Raw genomic sequence first — 19,153 nt, 5'->3', positions numbered from 1 at the left:
CATGCAGAAGAGTTCCTCTGGCTCTTCTGTGGCCTGTTGGACGAGGAGGGTTGGGATCTGGCTGAGGGCCGAAAGGACCGAAACCTCGCTTGAACCTTCCGTTGCTGAGGTCTGTTTGATTTGGGTTGGGGTAAGGACGAGTCCTTTCCCTTGGATTGCTTAATAATTTCATCTAATCGCTCGCCAAACAGTCGGTCGCCAGAAAAAGGCAAACCGGTCAAGAACTTTTTGGAAGCAGAGTCTGCCTTCCATTCGCGTAGCCACATGGCTCTGCGGACTGCCACAGAATTGGCGGATGCTACCCCTGTACGGCTAGCCGAGTCCAGGACAGCATTCATGGCGTAGGATGCGAATACTGACGCCTGAGAAGTCAAAGATGTTACTTGTGGCGCAGCGGTACGGGTGACCGCATTAATCTCAGACAGACAAGCTGAGATAGCCTGGAGTGCCCACACAGCTGCAAAGGCTGGGGCAAAAGACGCGCCTATGGCTTCATAGATGGATTTCAGTAGGAGCTCTATCTGCCTGTCCGTGGCATCCTTGAGCGATGCACCGTCAGCCACTGCTACTACGGATCTAGCCGCCAGTCTAGAGACTGGAGGATCCACCTTGGGACACTGAGCCCAACCCTTAACCACGTCAGCGGGGAAGGGGTAACGTGTGTCATTAAGGCGTTTAGTAAATCGCTTGTCCGGGAAAGCCCTGTGCTTCTGGACAGCATCTCTAAAGTTAGAGTGATCGAAGAAAGCACTCCGGGTACGTTTAGGAAACCTAAACTGGTGTTTCTCCTGTTGTGAAGCCGAATCCTCTGTAGGCGGAGTTGGGGGAGACAGATCCTGGTTGATGGACGCTATAAGGTCATTTACTATGGCGTCCCCTTCAGGTGTATCCAGATTGAGAGCAACGTCAGGGTCAGAGTTCTGAGCTGCGACCTCCGCCTCCTCCTCTAGAGAATCCTCAAGCTGAGACCCCGAACTGCGTGATGAAGTCGGGGAAGATTCTAAGCGAGCCTGCTTAGCTGGTCTGGGACTGCGGTCCGTGCCGGAGTCCTGCACGTAATAACTAGAGGCCACACCAGGAACACGCTTAGTCGCAGACCGAGAGGTGCCTGGGGGTGATCCCGCAGTGCCCGGGGCCTGTGTAAGGGCCGGTCTGGACTGCAAAACCTCTAGAAACTTAGCAGACCATTTATCCATAGACTGAGTCATGGAATGAGAAAGCGACTCAGAGAGTTTGTCGGCTAAAACAGCAAACTCTGTCCCTGCCATCTCGACAGGGGGGGCCGGCGGTTCTACCTGGGCCGAGGGACCCCCTAGTGCCTCAGGCTCCGGCTGAGCGAGTGCCACAGGGGCCGAGCATTGCTCACAGTGAGGGTAGGTGGAACCTGCAGGTAACATAGCCGCACAAGAGGTACAGGTAGCAAAATAACCCTGTGCCTTGGCCCCCTTGCTCCTTGTGAACGACATGCTGTTGTCTCCCAGGAGCGTGATCACTAAGGGTATATAGCCACAAGTGAACAGTACAGCTGAATCGGAAAAAGTATACAAATATAATGTATCTATATACAGTTCAGCACCCTAGGGGGACCAGCACCGGTAACCGGTGTGGCTTACCAACCGCTCCAGCGGTGTGTGGCCACCAGATTCCCTGCCTCGGGTCTCCCAGAGCTGCAGCCAGAAGTCCTCCACCGGCAGGATGTGTTAAAACATGGCTGTCGGCATTCACAAGGGAGGAGGGAGCCGTGGGCGTAACTTACAAAAGTGCGGGAACTGGTGCCCCATAGGGATTAGTGAGGGGGGAGGAGGACAGCAATGTGTGCTCCAGCCCTCACTGTCGGCGTCAGACCGACCGTCCCGCCCTTGCCCCTGACTGGCAGGCCCGGGGGCGGGCGTTTAATGTACTAGGCCGCAAAAGCCGGGGACTAAAGTAAAAACCGCGGCCGACAAGCAGGCACGGTCGGCGCGGTAGTCCCGGACAAAAAACAACACTGCAGGCGCTGCAGCGTCTGAGGCCCAGGTGCTCCATGCACCGTCCCAAAGGGGACACAGAGTACCTGTAGTTGCAGGGCCTTGTCCCTGACAATACTTAGTCTCCTGTCCGGCAGATACCTCCTTCAACACAAAGCATAAAACTAATGGGCCCGTGATGCACGGGAGGGTGTATAGGCAGAGGGGAGGGGTTACACTTTTTAAAGTGTAATACTTTGTGTGGCCTCCGGAGGCAGAAGCTATACACCCAATTGTCTGGGTCTCCCAATGGAGCGACAAAGAAATCATCAATTCTCGGCAGCACATCATCCTGTCTAAAGAGGACGTGCTGCCGAGAACATCGATACTGTATATACACAGAACAATCATATTAAAGGGCATCTGTCAAAAGGATTTTGTTACCTCATCTGAGAGCAGCATGATGTAGGCAAAGAGATCCTGAATCCAACAATGTATCACTTAGATTACTGGGTGCAGCCATTGTGACACAAATCAGAATTGTTAGATTTAGTCACGAAGCAGAGGCGAGAGCTAACCCGCTCACACTCAATAGAGATTGTACATTAACAAATATCAATCAGAGCAGGGTGTGTGCCGGACTGCCATATGTGTGACATAGTCTGAGCAACAATAATGGTCTTGCTACTTAAACAAACATAGCAAATAGACAACAAGATAGGCATCCCTGGATTTTCTGTTTTAACCCTTGCAGCACACTGTCTTCAGCTTACATAGCAAAAACCTGCTGACAGATTCCCTTTAACAATTGTGCTAAATGCATGGAAGTGCGGTTGGCCTGTCTAAACAGACACAACCATGGACTGGGCAGTGTAAATGGGTCCTAATGGGACTTGAATGCAAAGTGATGATATATTTCAAATTTTAGTTTGGGTTCAACAACTAAAGACTTTTTTTTTTTACAAAGACACATCATACACGCATTAAAACAAACTGCAAACTGTACCTATGGCAATCAAACAACCAGGCTCTCCAGAAAATCAGCTGGAAACTGCTACAACTCAAAATGGGTGTAAAACATAAAACCAATACCATAGATATGAGAGGTATAGATAAATGGAAAAGGCATGCTATTGTATCATAAAAAATATATATATAAAAACGACAATGCAAAAATAATGAAACCAAAAAAAAAAAAAAAAAAAAAGGAGAGTGACAGCCTAAACATAGCACACCAAATATGTTGTAAGGTAAGCATCCATACAGACAATGTCAGGCACGGACCACACACAAATCAAAATGGTTAATTATTGAGTACTTGTGCCAGGCACCGATAGAAGTTACCATTGGTACTCACTAATTAACTTATCTTTTGTACAATTTTGATTTATATGTATAATTTTTATATTTCAATAAATATTTACTCTTACTTTTATGGCATTGAATATCTATGGCATTTATTTCATGCCTTATACTGTTTGCATATTGGGTATGTTAGTAATGTCTCCTATGACACCTACAAAACTATGAGCGAGTTTATGGGAGCTCAAAGCCTTTATAATATTCCACATGCCGAAATTCAGGAATGTGTCAAACTTGGCTGTAAAAATGACTAACACTGTCATAGTTAAAGGGTTATTCCCAAAATAATTACCTGGTGTCAGCTTTCTGTAAGAACAGAATTAATCATGTGCACCAATACAACCCCATTTGTAAATCTGCGCTGATTTGCAGTTATACATTGCAACACCTTACTTATGAAGAATTCTTTGGTATTCATTATTGTTGTGTAACAGTTTTCAATAAAACAGATATTGAAAAAAATGAAATGAACATTGCCCATGTTGAAACCCAGCTCTCACTCTAATCAGAAGCACATAGAAAAGCAAGGGACCTGCAGCACTGAGGAGAAGCAGGGTGCCTGCTGGCAAATATCGTTTTTTGCAGATAAGAAAAGGACAGACCATTAATCTCTGCTCTGTGAAGCTGGATGCACAGAGGAACAGATCACGATGGAGAAAAGAAAAACTCAAAAAAGGTGCAATAATTTTTATTAGGTTAGGTTTGCATTGTATATTAACAATAGTTATGCAAATACTGTGCTTTGTGAAAAATATGGTCATTGTGGGAATTACCCTTTAAGTAGAAACGGCATCACTAGGTTGTACCAAATGATGAATTGGCTTAAACAATGGCTGTTCCACGTCAGCTTAGTAATTTACTGTTCTAATCAGATTGACGGTTTAGACTCATGAACAAATCTATATAGTGATGCTCAATCATGACCCAACAGGCAGCGACGATGCCCAATAAAGAATGTCCTAGCTCCGGGCCATCTGCCATCAACACAGAGATCTCAAAGTCCCTGCAAGATGTAAACGTGTTAGTCTTGGCTGGGATTTATCACTTTCTTAATCACCAGGAAATGACACGGGTCTTTGAAAAGAACTAACCTACTTACTCCAAACTTCGATACTTAACCCACAATAAAGGAGATTAGGACGCAGTTTGCAGTGGGTTCAATAAAGCCAGAACCTGAAACATGACAGTCTGTCCAAATTAGATGAGTAAGAATATGGATAAAGCCTCCGGACAGGGTGACGATCACATCCAAATGTCCATAAGACAGCTCAATCCAAGTATTTGTACTATTCTTCACTGATCACACATCATATCATTAGTATTTATCAATGCTGACCACAGACATAACCCATAAATATAACCCAACAGACCAATAACAGGCACGGTGATGGTACTAAAATGATAGATAGTGGCATGTTTTCTGGACCTGCTTTAAAATGTTGGGGCCATATTTGGAGAGGTAACTTGAAGCTCCTGGCCCAAAGGTCAATTTTTGGCCGAAACTTCATATAGAAAACAACAGATACTCGCCTTACATACTGGGGCAGTTTTAGCAATGTTGGCACCTTTTCTACCAGGGATCGTGCAACATCTTTTGACTCTCACTTGCCTCGGGCAAATAACAGACAAGTGGAAAAAGTGAGAGCCCAAAAGCAGGCTCTCATTAGCTGCAGGGCTAAAGTGATATAGCAGTATCACACGTACCTCAGCAGACAAGGCGCCAACATAGCTGCAACAGCACCAGCGTAGGAGGATAAAATCTGTTATTTATATTTTATAAGGTGGCTAGTATAGTTAAAAAGGGGATGGCCAGATAGTGGACATCCTCTTTAACCATTTTATAAATTCTATCCCGTACACAATATATAGAAGACCACCCAAAATGCTGTATAAATAATATAAATGCTATTGCCTAATGTTTCTACTCACGTCTTCATCCTCAGCAAGTTGCAGCTGTCTAGCAATGGCTTCATCATCCAGTGTGGACTCATCTGTGCTTCTATGAGGCTATAAGATGAAGAACAAACCGTAAAATTTTAAAAAACTAGACAATATCATCTCAAGTCCACCCATGTTACTTGTAGGACTATATCCAGTTTATAGGACTGGCTTACTTCTCCTTTCTTGGTTTCCACAAGCTTCTTGTTAGATCGCTTAATGCTCCCCAATCCAAAAAAATCTTCCATTGACGTACAGACGCGTTTCTCTGGCGTTTTAACCTTGGCTGGTGTATGAATCTTATTGGCAAAGGCTGGAGGTTTTGATGGAGGAGAAACAACACTAGTTCCATTTTCTTTGGGTTTCTGGGGCTTTTTCAAAACGGCAAAGTCTTCCTCATCTGAAAGGAAAACAATAAAAGTTACACTTACACTGGTAAGAAAAAAAAATGCTTTAAGTGACCACGTAGTAGACTTTGTAGTAGATATCACAACCCCAAGCAAAGTAATATGGATTATGATAGCAGCATACTGACCTGTGAATAGACAATAAACTTTGAGAAAACCTCTTTAAGAGAGGAGCTGTTGACATGTCGAAAATGGTAATTTTTTGCTCTTTTATTCTTGTTCTAAAGCCTGCTTTACACCTTACAATTACACATACGATATCGTATGCGATGTGACACGCCCCCATCGTAAGTGCGACACGTTCAATTTGTTGCCCGTGTCACACAAACGATTAAATCCCGTCACACATACTTACCCGTTCATACGACCTCGCTGTGGGCGGCGAACATCCACTTCCTGGAGTGTGAGGAACGTTCGGCGTCACAGCGACGTCACGCGGCAGCCGGCAAATAGAAGCGGAGGGGCGGAGATGAGCGGGACTTAAACATCCCGCCCACCTCCTTCCTTCCGCATTGCCGGCGGGAGCAGCGGGACGCAGGTAAGCAGAGTTCATCGTTCCCGGGGTGTCACACATAGCGATGTGTGCTGCCTCGGGAACATTGAACAACCAGACATTCAATTTTTAGTAATTGAATGACGTGTATGCGATCAACATTTTTTCGTTCAATCACAATCCCTCGTAGGTTTCACACACTACAATATCACTAACGATGCCGGATGTGCGTCACTTACGACGTGACCCCGCCGACACATCGTTAGATATATTGTAGGGTGTAAAGCCCGCTTTACTCTGAATATTCTGTTTATCATTTAATTTTTAAATCCCTCAAACCATTCTTGTCTTTTTATTTAGTCCAATATGCAAATTTTTACAGTCTAATTTTTTTCAACACCGCTACCGCTGTAAAGGTCATAAAAGTTAGCACTAAATAAAAGGCCAATATCTCTTAAACCATATAACGAGGTGTAAATAAAAATAAAAAAAATAAATAAATTAAAAAAATACTCAGGGGAGCGACTGCAAGAAAATAAGAGCAAAGAGTGGCCAATTTTCACATCTACGATTAAAGGGGTTGTCCTATAAACACACATCTTAAGGAAAATGCAGACAAAGCCAACAGACAATGAAAAATTAAAAACACTATATACATTCATGGCCAAAAGTGTTGGAAGTATTTCTCCAAGAAAAATATTGAAATTACACAGGTTTTGTTACACGTTTATTTCCTTTGTGTATATTGGAACAGCACAAAAAAAAGGTAAACTGAACAAAATTTCACAGAAAAAGAAAAAAATGAGCAGGACTAAATTGTTGGCAGCTTTCCAAACTTGTGGGTAAACATGTTTCAAGCATGTGATGATCGTTCAAACTCACATGTTGCAAGTAACAGGTATGGGCAATATGAAAATCCCACCTGAAACCAGATAAAAAGGGGAGAAGTTGAGTTAATTTTGCATTGCGTGTCTATGTGTGCTACACTAACGATGGAGAACACAAAGAGAACAGAGCTAGCTGTATGAGAACCAAAATTGTTAAAAATATCAACAATCTTAAAAGGTTACAAGTCCATCTCCAGAGTTCTTGATGTTCCTTTGTCCATGATGCGCACCATAATCAAGACATTTACAACCCACGGCACTGTAGCTAATCTCCCTGGATGCAGATGGCAGAGAAAAACTGATGAATGTAGGTTGCAAAGCAGGATAGTCCACAAGGTGAACAAGCAGCCCCAATCAAGTTTCATAGAAATTCAAGCTGTCAAGCTCAGGTTGTATCAGTGTCAGAGGGAACGATCAGTCACATTTAAATGAAATGAAACACTATGGCATGAGAACCAGGAGGACCCCATTGCTGACGCAGACATAAAAAAAAGGGTAAGACTTTAGTTTACCAAAATATACATGCGTAAGCCAAAGTACTTCTGGGAAAGCGTCTTGTGGACAGAGGAGAAAAAAAAATGGAATTTTTTTGTAAAGCACATCATTCCACTGTTTACCGAAAATGGTATGAGGCCTATAGAGAAAAGAACACAGTACCTTCAGTAAAAAATGATGGCGGTTCAAACGGTATTTTGGGGGTTGTTTTGCTGCCTCTGGCACTGGATGCCTTGACTGTGCAAGACATCATGAAATCTGAAGATTACCAAAGGATAAAAATTGGACCGATTTTTACACTGTTGTGCGACCCTAACCTGAGACCTAGTCCTGTAGTGTTAATCTCCTGCCGATAAAACATTCATTGTAATGAAAGTACAGCACACAGATTAAGTGACATCCCTGGAATTAGGTCTCAACACCTACATTATGCTGTTCTCAGATTAAAGAGTCCACTGCTTGGACAACCCCTTTTAAATCAGAGTGTTCGTCCCGTTAAAATAAAATTACTTATACTCACCTCCAGTGCCGACACAGTTTCAGCAGTATCGGCACTTACTCTCCCGAAGCTCACGTGACGTTATTGTGTCACACAAGCCCTGCGACCATTCAGCACTGGCTTCACTCCCCCATCCTTCGGATGAATTGTACATCAAAATGAAGTCAGAGCTGCGTATAGAAGTGCTTTTACTTTAATGGGGGAAACAGGGATTGAGAAGGGGTTATCTAAGTAGTGGACAACCTCTTTAAATAGCAAAAACCCCTGAAAGATTCCCATTACGTAGCTTTCTAAATAAGCTGAGCGATCAGCAAAAACTCTGTCAGAGGCCTTCACCCTCCATTTGCATAGTTTTAAAGATGGCAGCAGGAAAAGAGAGGGTCGTACACAGACCTTTATATTACAGATCGGGGAGAAAGAATCTCAAAGAGAGCTTGAGCCTAGAGGAAAATTACCACCATAAATATATAATTACTGTCGTACAAATAGCCAATGTTTGTTGTACAGGTTCACAGTAATTTGTATGGGGGTGTCCAATATCTTCTAATAGGAGATGTCAAGTTATAAAAAAAAAAAAAAAAAAGGTTGGGCATGTTGAATTTCAACATGTCCAATCTTTTAAGCTCATACAAAGGTTGGGGGGGCAGGGGAGGGGAAGACTTTGCTAGAAGTACCATATCTGGCAGTGACTTAGGGGTACTTTGCACGTTGCAACATCGCTAGCCGATGGTAGCGATGCCGAGCGCAATAGTACCCGCCCACGTCGCAGATGAGCTATCTTGCGATAGCTGCCGTAGCGAGCATTATCGCTACGGCAGCTTAACACGCACTTACCTGCCCTGCGACATCGCTCTGGCCGGCGACCCGCCTCCTTCCTAAGGGGGCGGATCATGCGGCGTCACAGCGACGTCACACAGCAGGTGGCCAAAAAAAGCGGAGGGGCGGAGATGAGCGGGACGTAAACATCCCACCCACCTGCTTCCTTCCTCAGTGCAGGCGGGACGCAGGTAAGGAGAAGTTCCTCGCTCCTGCGGCTTCATACACAGCGATGTGTGCTGCCGCAGGAACGAGGAACAATATCGTACCTGTCGCTGCAGCAAAATTATGGAAATGAGCGACACTACACAGATCACCGATTTTTGACGCTTTTGCGATCGTTCATCAGTGCTTCTAGGCTTTACACGTTGCGACGTCGTTAACGGCGCCGGATGTGCGTCACTTTCGATTTGACCCAGACGAGATCACAGTAGCAATGTCGCAACGTGCAAAGTACCCCTTACTCCCCCATCCTCCTTTTCCCAAGTGGGCCACTTGTGTAAGAGTATAAAGGGGGCTCAGAAGGAAAATGTGAGCAGTTGGCTGACATTGACCTAACATGCTTTGGTCACCACTGGAGCACCGGTAGGCACAATATACAACAAATACAATGTAGAAGCCCCATCTCAGGCTGCAGTCTACGGAAACCTCCTGGAATAGCGCTTTAATTATAACCCAATTAGATCTGATGTAGCCGAGAAACCAGAGAGCAAAAGACGTAAACAGTCTAACATCTCATTCTTTGTAGTTGACCTCTTTTCAAAGCAATAAATATTAATTTTCTAACCAGAGGGATAAACAGGATAATAATGATAACGCATGAAGTAATATTGTGTACAACACCTACACCATCAATCTGGAGGATAATATCAGCCATGAAATCCTAATTAATGATGCACCACTGACCGGCACATGTAATGCAGTCCTCGGGCTCTCACCGTGCCTGCAATATTAGATCACAGTGCCGGCGGACGGAGAGAGGACAGAGATCCGCAGCCATAAAAGATCAATGTTTTAATACAGGAACTGCTAAATAATGGTATAAACACAGACTAGAAGAAGTGCAGCCAAGTGATGTGGTATATTCAGAAGGCTCAGCTCAATAGATCCTGGAAGGCAAATATAATAGGATAACAAGCGCAAAGATAAAAAGCAGCCATTAGGCTATGTGCGCACGCTGCAGTTTTATGTTATGCAGTGAAAAACGTACCTCTGGCCGAAAAACATCCCAAAAATGCATGCGTTTTACCGCGTTTGTGTATTTTTGTTTTATTTTTTAGTAAAATAGTGATGGGCGTACTCACAGATATCTGGCATCAGTGGGTCTAACCGGATTTGGAAAAAAGAAAAAAAAAGCAAAACAACCCGGTTCTGGCTTGAAATTGATCCCAGGTATCTGGCTAGACGCTGGTCCCCATATAAATATATGGGGAAAAGAATCCAGCATTTAAAAATGGTGGTAGAAGGGATAGGGGCAAGCGCATTATACTTACTGACCCTCCGGCTCACCTGGAACTGCTCCCGCAGATGCTCACTCTTCTTCTGGAGCAGCTCATTAGCCTTATGCATATTCACCGCTTTCCGCGCTTACCAGCGTCTCTCACTGGCTGCAGTCAGACCCCACCACTAGACAGCATCTGATTGGTTGGAATCACAAACCCTGTCTGCGGGTCCATCGTGGTATACAAATAAAATTAATCAGTAAAAATAATTAGCATAGGGTAATAGTGATGGTGATAGCCAGGATAAATAAAGCCCACGGCTACAGGCTGCAGCTCCCAGCCATGCGCTTATCTTGGCTGTTCATCAAAATAAGAGGAACCGCATGCATTTTTATTTTTTTTTTTTAAATAATAAAAAAACAAACAAACAAAAAAACCCGACTTCCGTTAATATTGATATACAGCCATGATAAAGGATTTATTCGGTGTTTGGGCTTACTGACTTTTGCTTACAGATTAATGATGGGGAGTCTCATAGATGCCACCCATTAATAATCTTCGGCTTAGTGGCAGCTGTGGGCTGACATCAACTCCTTATTACCCAGCTTGCCACCACACCAGGGCAGTCTGGAAGAGCCGGGTAAAGTTCCGGGACGGTCGCATCTAGTGGATGCAACAATCCTGGGTGGCTGCAGGCTGCTAATTTTAGACTGGGGGGGCAAAAAGCATGGGTCTCTCCGGCCTGAGAATACCAGCCCCCATTTGTTGTGCTTTAACATGGCTGTGTATCAAAATTGTGGGGGACCGCATATCGTTTGTTGGTTTTTTTTTTAATTATTTAAGAAAACTGGAAAAAAAAATCCCAAACCCACATGTACGTCATTTTATTTTGATACACAGCCAAGATAAGCGCTGGGGGCTGCAACCACTAGCAGTGGGCTTTATCTATGCTGGGTATCATAATATGGGGGGATCCTACACCAATTTTATTTATTTTTATACCACGATAGACTGGCAGACAGGGTCTATGATACAAATTAATCACACAATCACAGGCGCTGTGTAGGGGGCGGGGTCTGACTGCAGCCAATCAGACGCCAGTGAGTGGTGAAAGCAGAGAATATGCATGAGGCTAATGAGCGGCCCCGGAAGAAGAGTGAGTGACCGCAAGAGCAGTTCCAGCAAGCAAGCAAGATACTAGGTAAGTATCGAGATTGCTCCTATCCCTTCGACCACCATTTTTAAGCACCGGTGATGGCAAAAAAGTCCAAAAGAAGTCCAGGGGTTTCCAAGTCTTCCAACTGATCTGCAATGTAAAGTACAGAGTGTAAGTGGAAAACAGAGGAATTGACATGTCACTTCTTTTAACTGCTTGGAGTTTTTAGAAACCTAACGCAGTTAAAACCTTTTCAAAACCTTTTCAAAACCTGAACATATGAGGAGCAAGTTGTTTTTACATAGAAATGCATACATTCATGCTTTTCAGCATTTAGGTTTTTTAGGTGGTTTCCTTCTGAAAAAGACTGTGTACATACATTAAGTGTAATTCTATCCCAGGTATCCTTTGAAGAAGCCAAAAGGCGAAACCAGTCAGGTTTGCCTCGGATCTCTTTTAATGTAATAATGTCTTCTTTTTTTTTTTTTGCATAGGTAGAAATTTGTGTGTATGAGAGTTGACAAGGTTTGACATCTGGGGTAGCTACTTGGTAAAGAATGTTTGATAAGGGGACAAGGAAATGGTCAAACAGTAAATCGTGAAATGGCTGCGAATGGGACTGTAGTTTAAAAAGGCATTAATCTATTGACCGGTTCCCTTTTAGGAGACTTACTCAGGATAATGAGTAGCAGTAAAGCTGGTCATATACTCTACCCCAGTATATCAGATTCTCACCTACCATAGAAAGCTTCAAAAGGAACCTGAAGACCCACCTCTTCTGACAAGCCTACAACCTGCAGTAACCCTCAGTCCACTATAGCACATCACGGCCATCTCTACCCCCACCTACTGTATCCTCACCCATCCCCTGTAGACTGTGAGCCCTTGTGGGCAGGGTCCTCTCTCCTCCTATACCAGTCTGTGCTCTATATTGTTCATGATGATTGTACTTGTCCCTAAGATGTATAATCTTTTCAGTGGTAAAGTGCCATAGAATAAATGGCGCTATAATAATAATAAAAAATAATATAATAAAAAAAATATTATTATTATTCTTATGAAAACACAAGATCCTGATGATCTTGTTGGATCTGTGAACAATCTAATACATACGTCCAAAAACCACATATTTCTTGTAAAAATCTTTGTGGGATTTAAATACAGTGGAACCTTGGTAACGAGAACAATCCGTTCTGGGACTGTGCTTGTTAACTAAGTTACTCGTTCAGCAAAGCAAGATTTCCCATAGGAAATCATTGCAATGCAGACAATTCGTTCCACAACTTGTTAAATGTCCCATCCTGGTCCCCTATTGTGCCATTCCACACACGTACAAACACGTACAAACATGCACAAACACGCACAATCACAGATTATGCTCACCTTACCTTCCGTTCCCTCGCCGGTCTCCTGGAACTTGCAGTTCGCCCGTACAAGCCGTGTATCGGATAACCAAGGCGACCAATGCCGGACCTTCCGCACTCAGCGCGCTGACGTCAAAGGCAGGAGCCGCTTGCCTCTGATTGGCCAGCGCAATACCTTTGAGTAGCGCCTGACAGGGAAAGTTCCTCCCTCATCGCGACGGTTACCGGATACACATCCTGTGGAGGGAGGACCTTCCCCTGTCAGCCGCTACTCAAAAGGCAGCGTGCTGGCCAATCAGAGGCAAGCGGCTCCTGCCTTTGATGTCAGCGCGCTGGGAGCTGAAGGTCCGGCATCGGTCGCCTTAGTTACCCGATACATGCAAGTCCCAGGAGCCGGCGAGGGAACGGAAGGTAAGGTGAGCGTAATATATGTGTGTGTGTGTGTGCGTGTTTGTGTGTGTGTTTGTGTAGACTGCAAGAGCGGGTTAGAGCGCGGTGGATGTACGGAACCGGAAGTGTGTGCGGTGAGGATTTTGCTCGTACAGCAAGGCTTTCTCGTAAACAGAGTTACAAATTTACAGAAATCCTTGCTCGTTAGGCGAAATACTCGCTAACTGGGTTACTCGTTAAGCGAGGGTCCTCTGTATGTAGAAGTAAAGCACATGCTAGACATGTATATATTAACTAACACATTCATGAGATTATTTATCATAAGGGTATATTCCATTAAATATGGACATTAATATAAAAATAGCAACATGATTACAAGTAATTAGATTTTCTTTCTATATTGGAACTGAATTTACCATACTGAGCACGAAAAAAAAAAAATTGTCATTATACCTGAGGTCATACAATAATAACATCCAACAATCAAACAGATAAAAAAAGATATATATGTAAATATTCTGTAAGCTACTGGCAACACGTCTCCGAATTTCCAAGCAATACATTTTGTATTTAATTTTCTGAAAATGAGAAATGGTCAAAATAACAAAACAATACATTGCTTTCAGACCTCAAAAAATGCAAAGAAAACAAGTTCATAATCATTTAGAAACAACAATACTAATAATGTTATAACTCAGGAAGAGTTCAGAAATCAATATTTTGTAAATAATAATAACCATGATTTTTAAATCACAGCTTTCATGCGTCTTGGCATGCTTTCCACCAGTCTTTCACACTGCTTTTGGGTGACCTTATGCCCCTCCTGGTGCAAAAATGTAAGGAGTTCTTCTTTGTTTGATGGCTTGTGACTATCCATCTTCCTCTTGATTACATGCCAGAGGTTTTCAATGGGGTTCAGGTCTTGAGATTGGGCTGGCCATGATGTGGTGGTCCTTCATCCACACACTGATTGACCTTGCTGTGTGGCATGACACATTGTCCTTTTCAGCTTTGCCCAACACCTGGTCATCTAATGGTTAGACGTAAACCTGGAAAGGCGTACAAGCCATAGTGTCTTGCATCTACTGTGAAATTTGGTGGAGAATCGGTGATCTGGGGACGCTGCAGCAAGGCTAGAATTGGGCAGATTAAACTTTGTGAAGGACGTATGAATCAAGCCGCATACAAGGTTATCCTGGAAAAACAGTTGCTTCCTTCTCCTCAGGCAATGTTCCCCAACTCTGAAGACTGTTTTTTCCAGCAGGACAATCAATGTGTGGATGAAGGACCACAACATCCAAACCTTGTCATGACCAGCCTAATCTCCAGACCTGAACCCCATTGAAAACCTCTGGAATGTAATCAAGAGGAAAGATGGATGGTCACAAGAAATCAAACAAAGAAGCATTGCTTACATTTTTGCACCAGGAGTGGCATAAGGTCACCCAAAAGCAGTGTGAAAGACTGGTGGAAAGCAGCCAAGACGCATGAAAGCGGTGATTAAAAATCATGGTTATTCCACAAAATATTGATTTCTGAACTCTTCCGGAGTTAAAAGATTAGTATAGTTGTTTCTAAATGATTATGAACTTGTTTTCTTTGCATTATTTGAAGTCTGAAAGCAATGCATTGGTTTTTTTTGTTATTTTGACCATTTCTCAATTTCAGAAAATAAATACAAAATTTTTTGCTTGGAAATTCGGAGACATGTTGCCAGTAGTTTATAGAATAAAAGAACAATTTACATTTTACTCAAAAATATACCTATAAAGAGAAAAATCCGAAAAACGGACAAATTTTGCAGTGGTTTTAATTTTTGCCGGAGCTGTATGTATGTATGTATGTATGTATATTTATTAATTAGATAGATATAATATCACTTTCCGATAAACAAAAACATTTTGCAAATGTCAAGTACCATCAAACATGCAATCTTTTGAACAGCCAGACCCTTCACCCACAGTTGGGTAAAAGTAACCTTGAGTGAATAAATCAACAAAATAGATCCATCCCTCCTCCGCCAGACAACCTTGACCAATGGCCAAACTCCTGTTACCTAATAACTATGAAGATTAACTCTGTGAACCGCACGCTGGGAACTTTTACCGTCGCACTGTAACTGAACACAGCGTAGCACGGTGAAGGCACCTTTACAGGTAGCACACAATTAATATTGCTACATGTCACTTTACTATAATGTGACCTTGGCCTTCAGATTAAAAAAGGCATGCCGCACTACAGAGTATGGTGTGACGCAAACTCATACACGTCATTCAAGGTCTTGAAAAAGTTGTACTTTTAGAGGTTTCATCGTATTTTAACCCCTATTCACTGCATTTTTTTACTTCTTCCAGGAGCAATATATTTTTTATTCTGTTCACTGTCAAGAAAGATACCACCGCTGCCCACCAATTTGTCAGGATCAACACTACCTCTGCCCACCAATTTGCCACAAATGCCACTCACTCATGACAGGTGTGCCTAGGACGTTACTTCAAAGAGGGACTCTGCTTCCAAAACTCACTCGGCCACTCACCTATCACAATAGGCTGACAATCAGCTGAGCATGCCCCAATTGTGAAACACAGGAGTAGCAGCACCATGTGGGGTTGTTTTGCGGCAGGAGGGACTGGTGCACTTCACAAAATAGATGGCATCATGAGGAAAGAAGATGATGCGGCAATACTGAAGCAACATCTCAAGACATCAGCCAGGAACTTGCAGCTTGTGTGGAAATGGGTCTTCCAAATGGACAATGACCCGAAGCATACTGCCAAACTGGATACAATGTGGCTTAAGGAGAACAAATTAATGTTTTGCAGTGGCCATCACAAAACCCTGATCTCAATCCTGTTGATAATTTATGGGCAAAGCTGAAAAGGCCGGTGCGAGCAAGGCGACCTACAAATGGAGCGCTTACACCAGTTCTGTCAGGAGGAATGGGCCCAATTTCCTACCAACTGTTGTGAGAAGCCTGTGGAAGAATATCCAAAATGTTTGACCCAAGTCATACAGTTTAAGGGCAATGGTACCAAACAGAATGAAATTTATGTAAACTTTTGACTTTCCAGAGTAATAAAAATGCCTTACAACATTCTCTCTCATTCTGGTATTTGGAAAATATAAATAAGGTTTATCCTGATTTCACTCAAGACCCCAACGTAGAGAAATACTTTGGCGTAGTGTTGGGGCTCTGTTGCATTGATCAATTCAATAGCTACATTTCTCTTTATTCATATGTTCATGGCAGTAATGCAGATTCCATTTTTCACATTTTCATTCTTACAAATAGCTCTTGGATTTTTCATGTCAGTATTCACACAGCAGTTTCTGCTTTTCATATATTCCCCTTACATAGTCACTGGTGTGCATACCTTCTCTCCATATCCTTATTTCACGTCAGATAGCGAGAAAAACATGTAGATGTGTCTTTTTAGACAATGTATGTAAACGTCTGGTTTCAACTGTGCATATTACAAATTCGATCTGTGAGAGTTTTCTGGTGGACTTCAATGCCGTGGGAAATATGGTCAGACTGCAACAATCATTGCTTCTCCTGGGGTCGGACAATGAGATTCCTTAGATAAGATTTTATAAAGGGTCTTAACCAGACTCCTCACTCAGCAAAAGTAGGAGGGATCAATGGATAAATGATGGTGATTCAACTCTCAGATAGCCCTCATTTCTGCTTTGGGTCATATTTTCCCCCAGGAACCTCTGAGAGAAACAATATGGCTGTTATCTTCTGAAAATCCTTCAAGCAATTCTATACATACCTCACATGACTATGATATATTCATAATTCAGAGAGATCTTGCATTCCTGTGGGATGCCAGCTACCAAACCTTTAGCAATTTTACCCACAGATGCGAATATGTTGACCGATCAATATTGTACTTCCATTGCAATGTGAGGTCTTTGATATGCGGCTGTACTGTGTGACTTAGGGGCAATTATCTTCACCTTGTATTGATTAGCACCTCTTTGGGAATTCGTACTTATGGTGGTGTCACACACAGCGATGACGACATCGCTGCTAAGTCGCCATTTTCTGTGACGTAGCAACGACCTCAACAGCGACATCGCTGTGTGTGACACATAACAACGATCAGACGCCTGCTGCAAGATCGCTGCTCGCTCTTGAATATTCCAGGTCATTTTTTGATCGCTGCTATCCCGCTGCGCCACATGCATCCTTGCGTCTGACACCGCAGCAGCGACGGTCGCGATGGACAAGGGCGTGTTTTTGCGGTGTATTTTACAACACCCCCACGACTCTGATTGGTTGTCATATCAGCGTTCCGATTGGGTAACTTGCCGAAGGCATTACAGTGATTTCATTCTTTAAGTTCCATTCTTTGTTCCACGTAGTAGAGTTTCTGTCTGGTGTCGCTAGTGTGCCGTTCTTTGTGTCTTCCTTTGTTTGGCACGGTCACCCAATCAGGCGCCGCTGTAGTGATCACCAATCAGAACAGAGGGGCGTGAAAAAGGCAACGCAAAGGCGCTGTAGCGATCACCAATTGGAACAGAGGGGCGTGAAAAGAGGTAACGCAAAACATGTCTAGGGTTAAACACCCCGCCTCTATCAAGGCCTGAGTCGTCGCACAGCGACGCGTGTGACACGTCCCAACGACCGTCGAGGTCACTATGATCGCTGCTCTGTCGCTGCTTAAAATTACATGTTTGACAGCTAACTAGCGATCATGTAAGGTGGCTGTTACGTCACAGGAAATGGTGACTTAACAGCGACGTCGTTGTCGTGTGTGAACCCAGCATTACACAGTCAAAGTTTGCCCTTCCATCAACGTCAAGCTATTTGTTAATTACTCTGTATACACACTCTGTCTTTTCTCCAGAAGATTACTGTGAAGATGTAATTTACCCTCTCACTGTATATGCTGTGATACTATGTCATGATATGTATATTTCCCTGGTTGTATTAGTTGTATTTCATGTATTTTCTTGGGGGAGCTACTGGTCTCAATGTGTCTCTCTCATACAATTGTAGTCTTGGCATCTAATGTGATTATGTAAATAGCCTGTCCTCTTCTTTCCAGAGTTGTGTATCTAATCTGTAATTGCATTGGCCAGTGAAGGAATAGTCATTGTTCTTTACAGCAGGGGATCCCTTCATCTACTGTGGCTGGCAGACATATTGGAGCCCTGTGATGGACCAAACCATTGATGATAGGATGTGTGACCCCTACCCCCTGAACAAACATGGTGGACTGGTCAAGCAGCCCAGACAATGCATTTTCCTTTTTGTAACTTCAGAGTGAGCTGAAACTAAAGAGAAGAAGGAGCTCCAGCCTGGGTGGCTGTGGACACGGACGGAGCTAGGCCTGTGTGGCGGCCCGTGGGATTGTGTGGAACTCTTTGGACTACTGTAAGGACGATTGCTCTGTTATCCGGTCCGAGGATTGTCGGGAAGGGCCCCCGAATCTGTTGTACGTGGACTTATCGTGTGCTGTTCCAGTGTTCTTGTGAATAAACCTGTTGGATCGTCCCTCGGCCTCGTCCATCCTTTGCTCTGTTGTACACCCCCGTCACAATTACCTATTTCAATTACTGTACCTGTTCACAGCAAGGGATGCAAGTAGTGATCACAAGCTCATTGACCTAGTCGTATGAAAGCTTGTTTTTTTGGGAAGCGAGATTTAGTTCTGAAGGACACCGTTCATTTTACTATATTATATACTGAAAAAGAAGGGGGGGGATTCTGCCCTTTCCCCCAATAGATTGCAGCAGTTAGGGGGCTGGGAGAGGGAGTGCGCTCTCTTTCACCCAATCAGGACCTCGCAAAGTGATCACAGGAACCCAATCATTGCTATGGTAACCAAAAGTTCAAATGACAATCTACAGCAAGGCTGTTAGACAGCGGCAGCAGCATATTCTAACAAACATCCCATAAAGAGACTAAGTAAAAAAGTGGAAAAAAAATAAAATAATAAATTGTAA

The 19,153-nt window shown here is 43.4% G+C and overlaps 1 protein-coding gene across 1 annotated transcript in view; it reads right to left on the bottom strand.

The window, feature by feature from the left end:
* Positions 1 to 19,153, bottom strand: part of RFC1 (replication factor C subunit 1) — a 191,754-nt gene that overhangs the window by 88,068 nt on the left and 84,533 nt on the right. Inside the window, exons 5-6 of the mRNA XM_075346966.1 lie at positions 5,423 to 5,646; positions 5,238 to 5,315 (exon numbers count right to left, since the gene is read on the bottom strand). Of these exons, the coding sequence (XP_075203081.1) occupies positions 5,238 to 5,315; positions 5,423 to 5,646 (302 nt within the window). The remainder of the gene's footprint in view (positions 1 to 5,237; positions 5,316 to 5,422; positions 5,647 to 19,153) is intronic.

The sequence above is a fragment of the Anomaloglossus baeobatrachus genome, chromosome 1 (genome assembly GCF_048569485.1).
Source record: "Anomaloglossus baeobatrachus isolate aAnoBae1 chromosome 1, aAnoBae1.hap1, whole genome shotgun sequence".
Lineage (NCBI taxonomy): Eukaryota > Metazoa > Chordata > Amphibia > Anura > Aromobatidae > Anomaloglossus > Anomaloglossus baeobatrachus.
The sequence above is the reverse complement of the archived record's forward strand: the minus strand, read 5'-3'. Positions and strand labels throughout refer to the sequence as shown.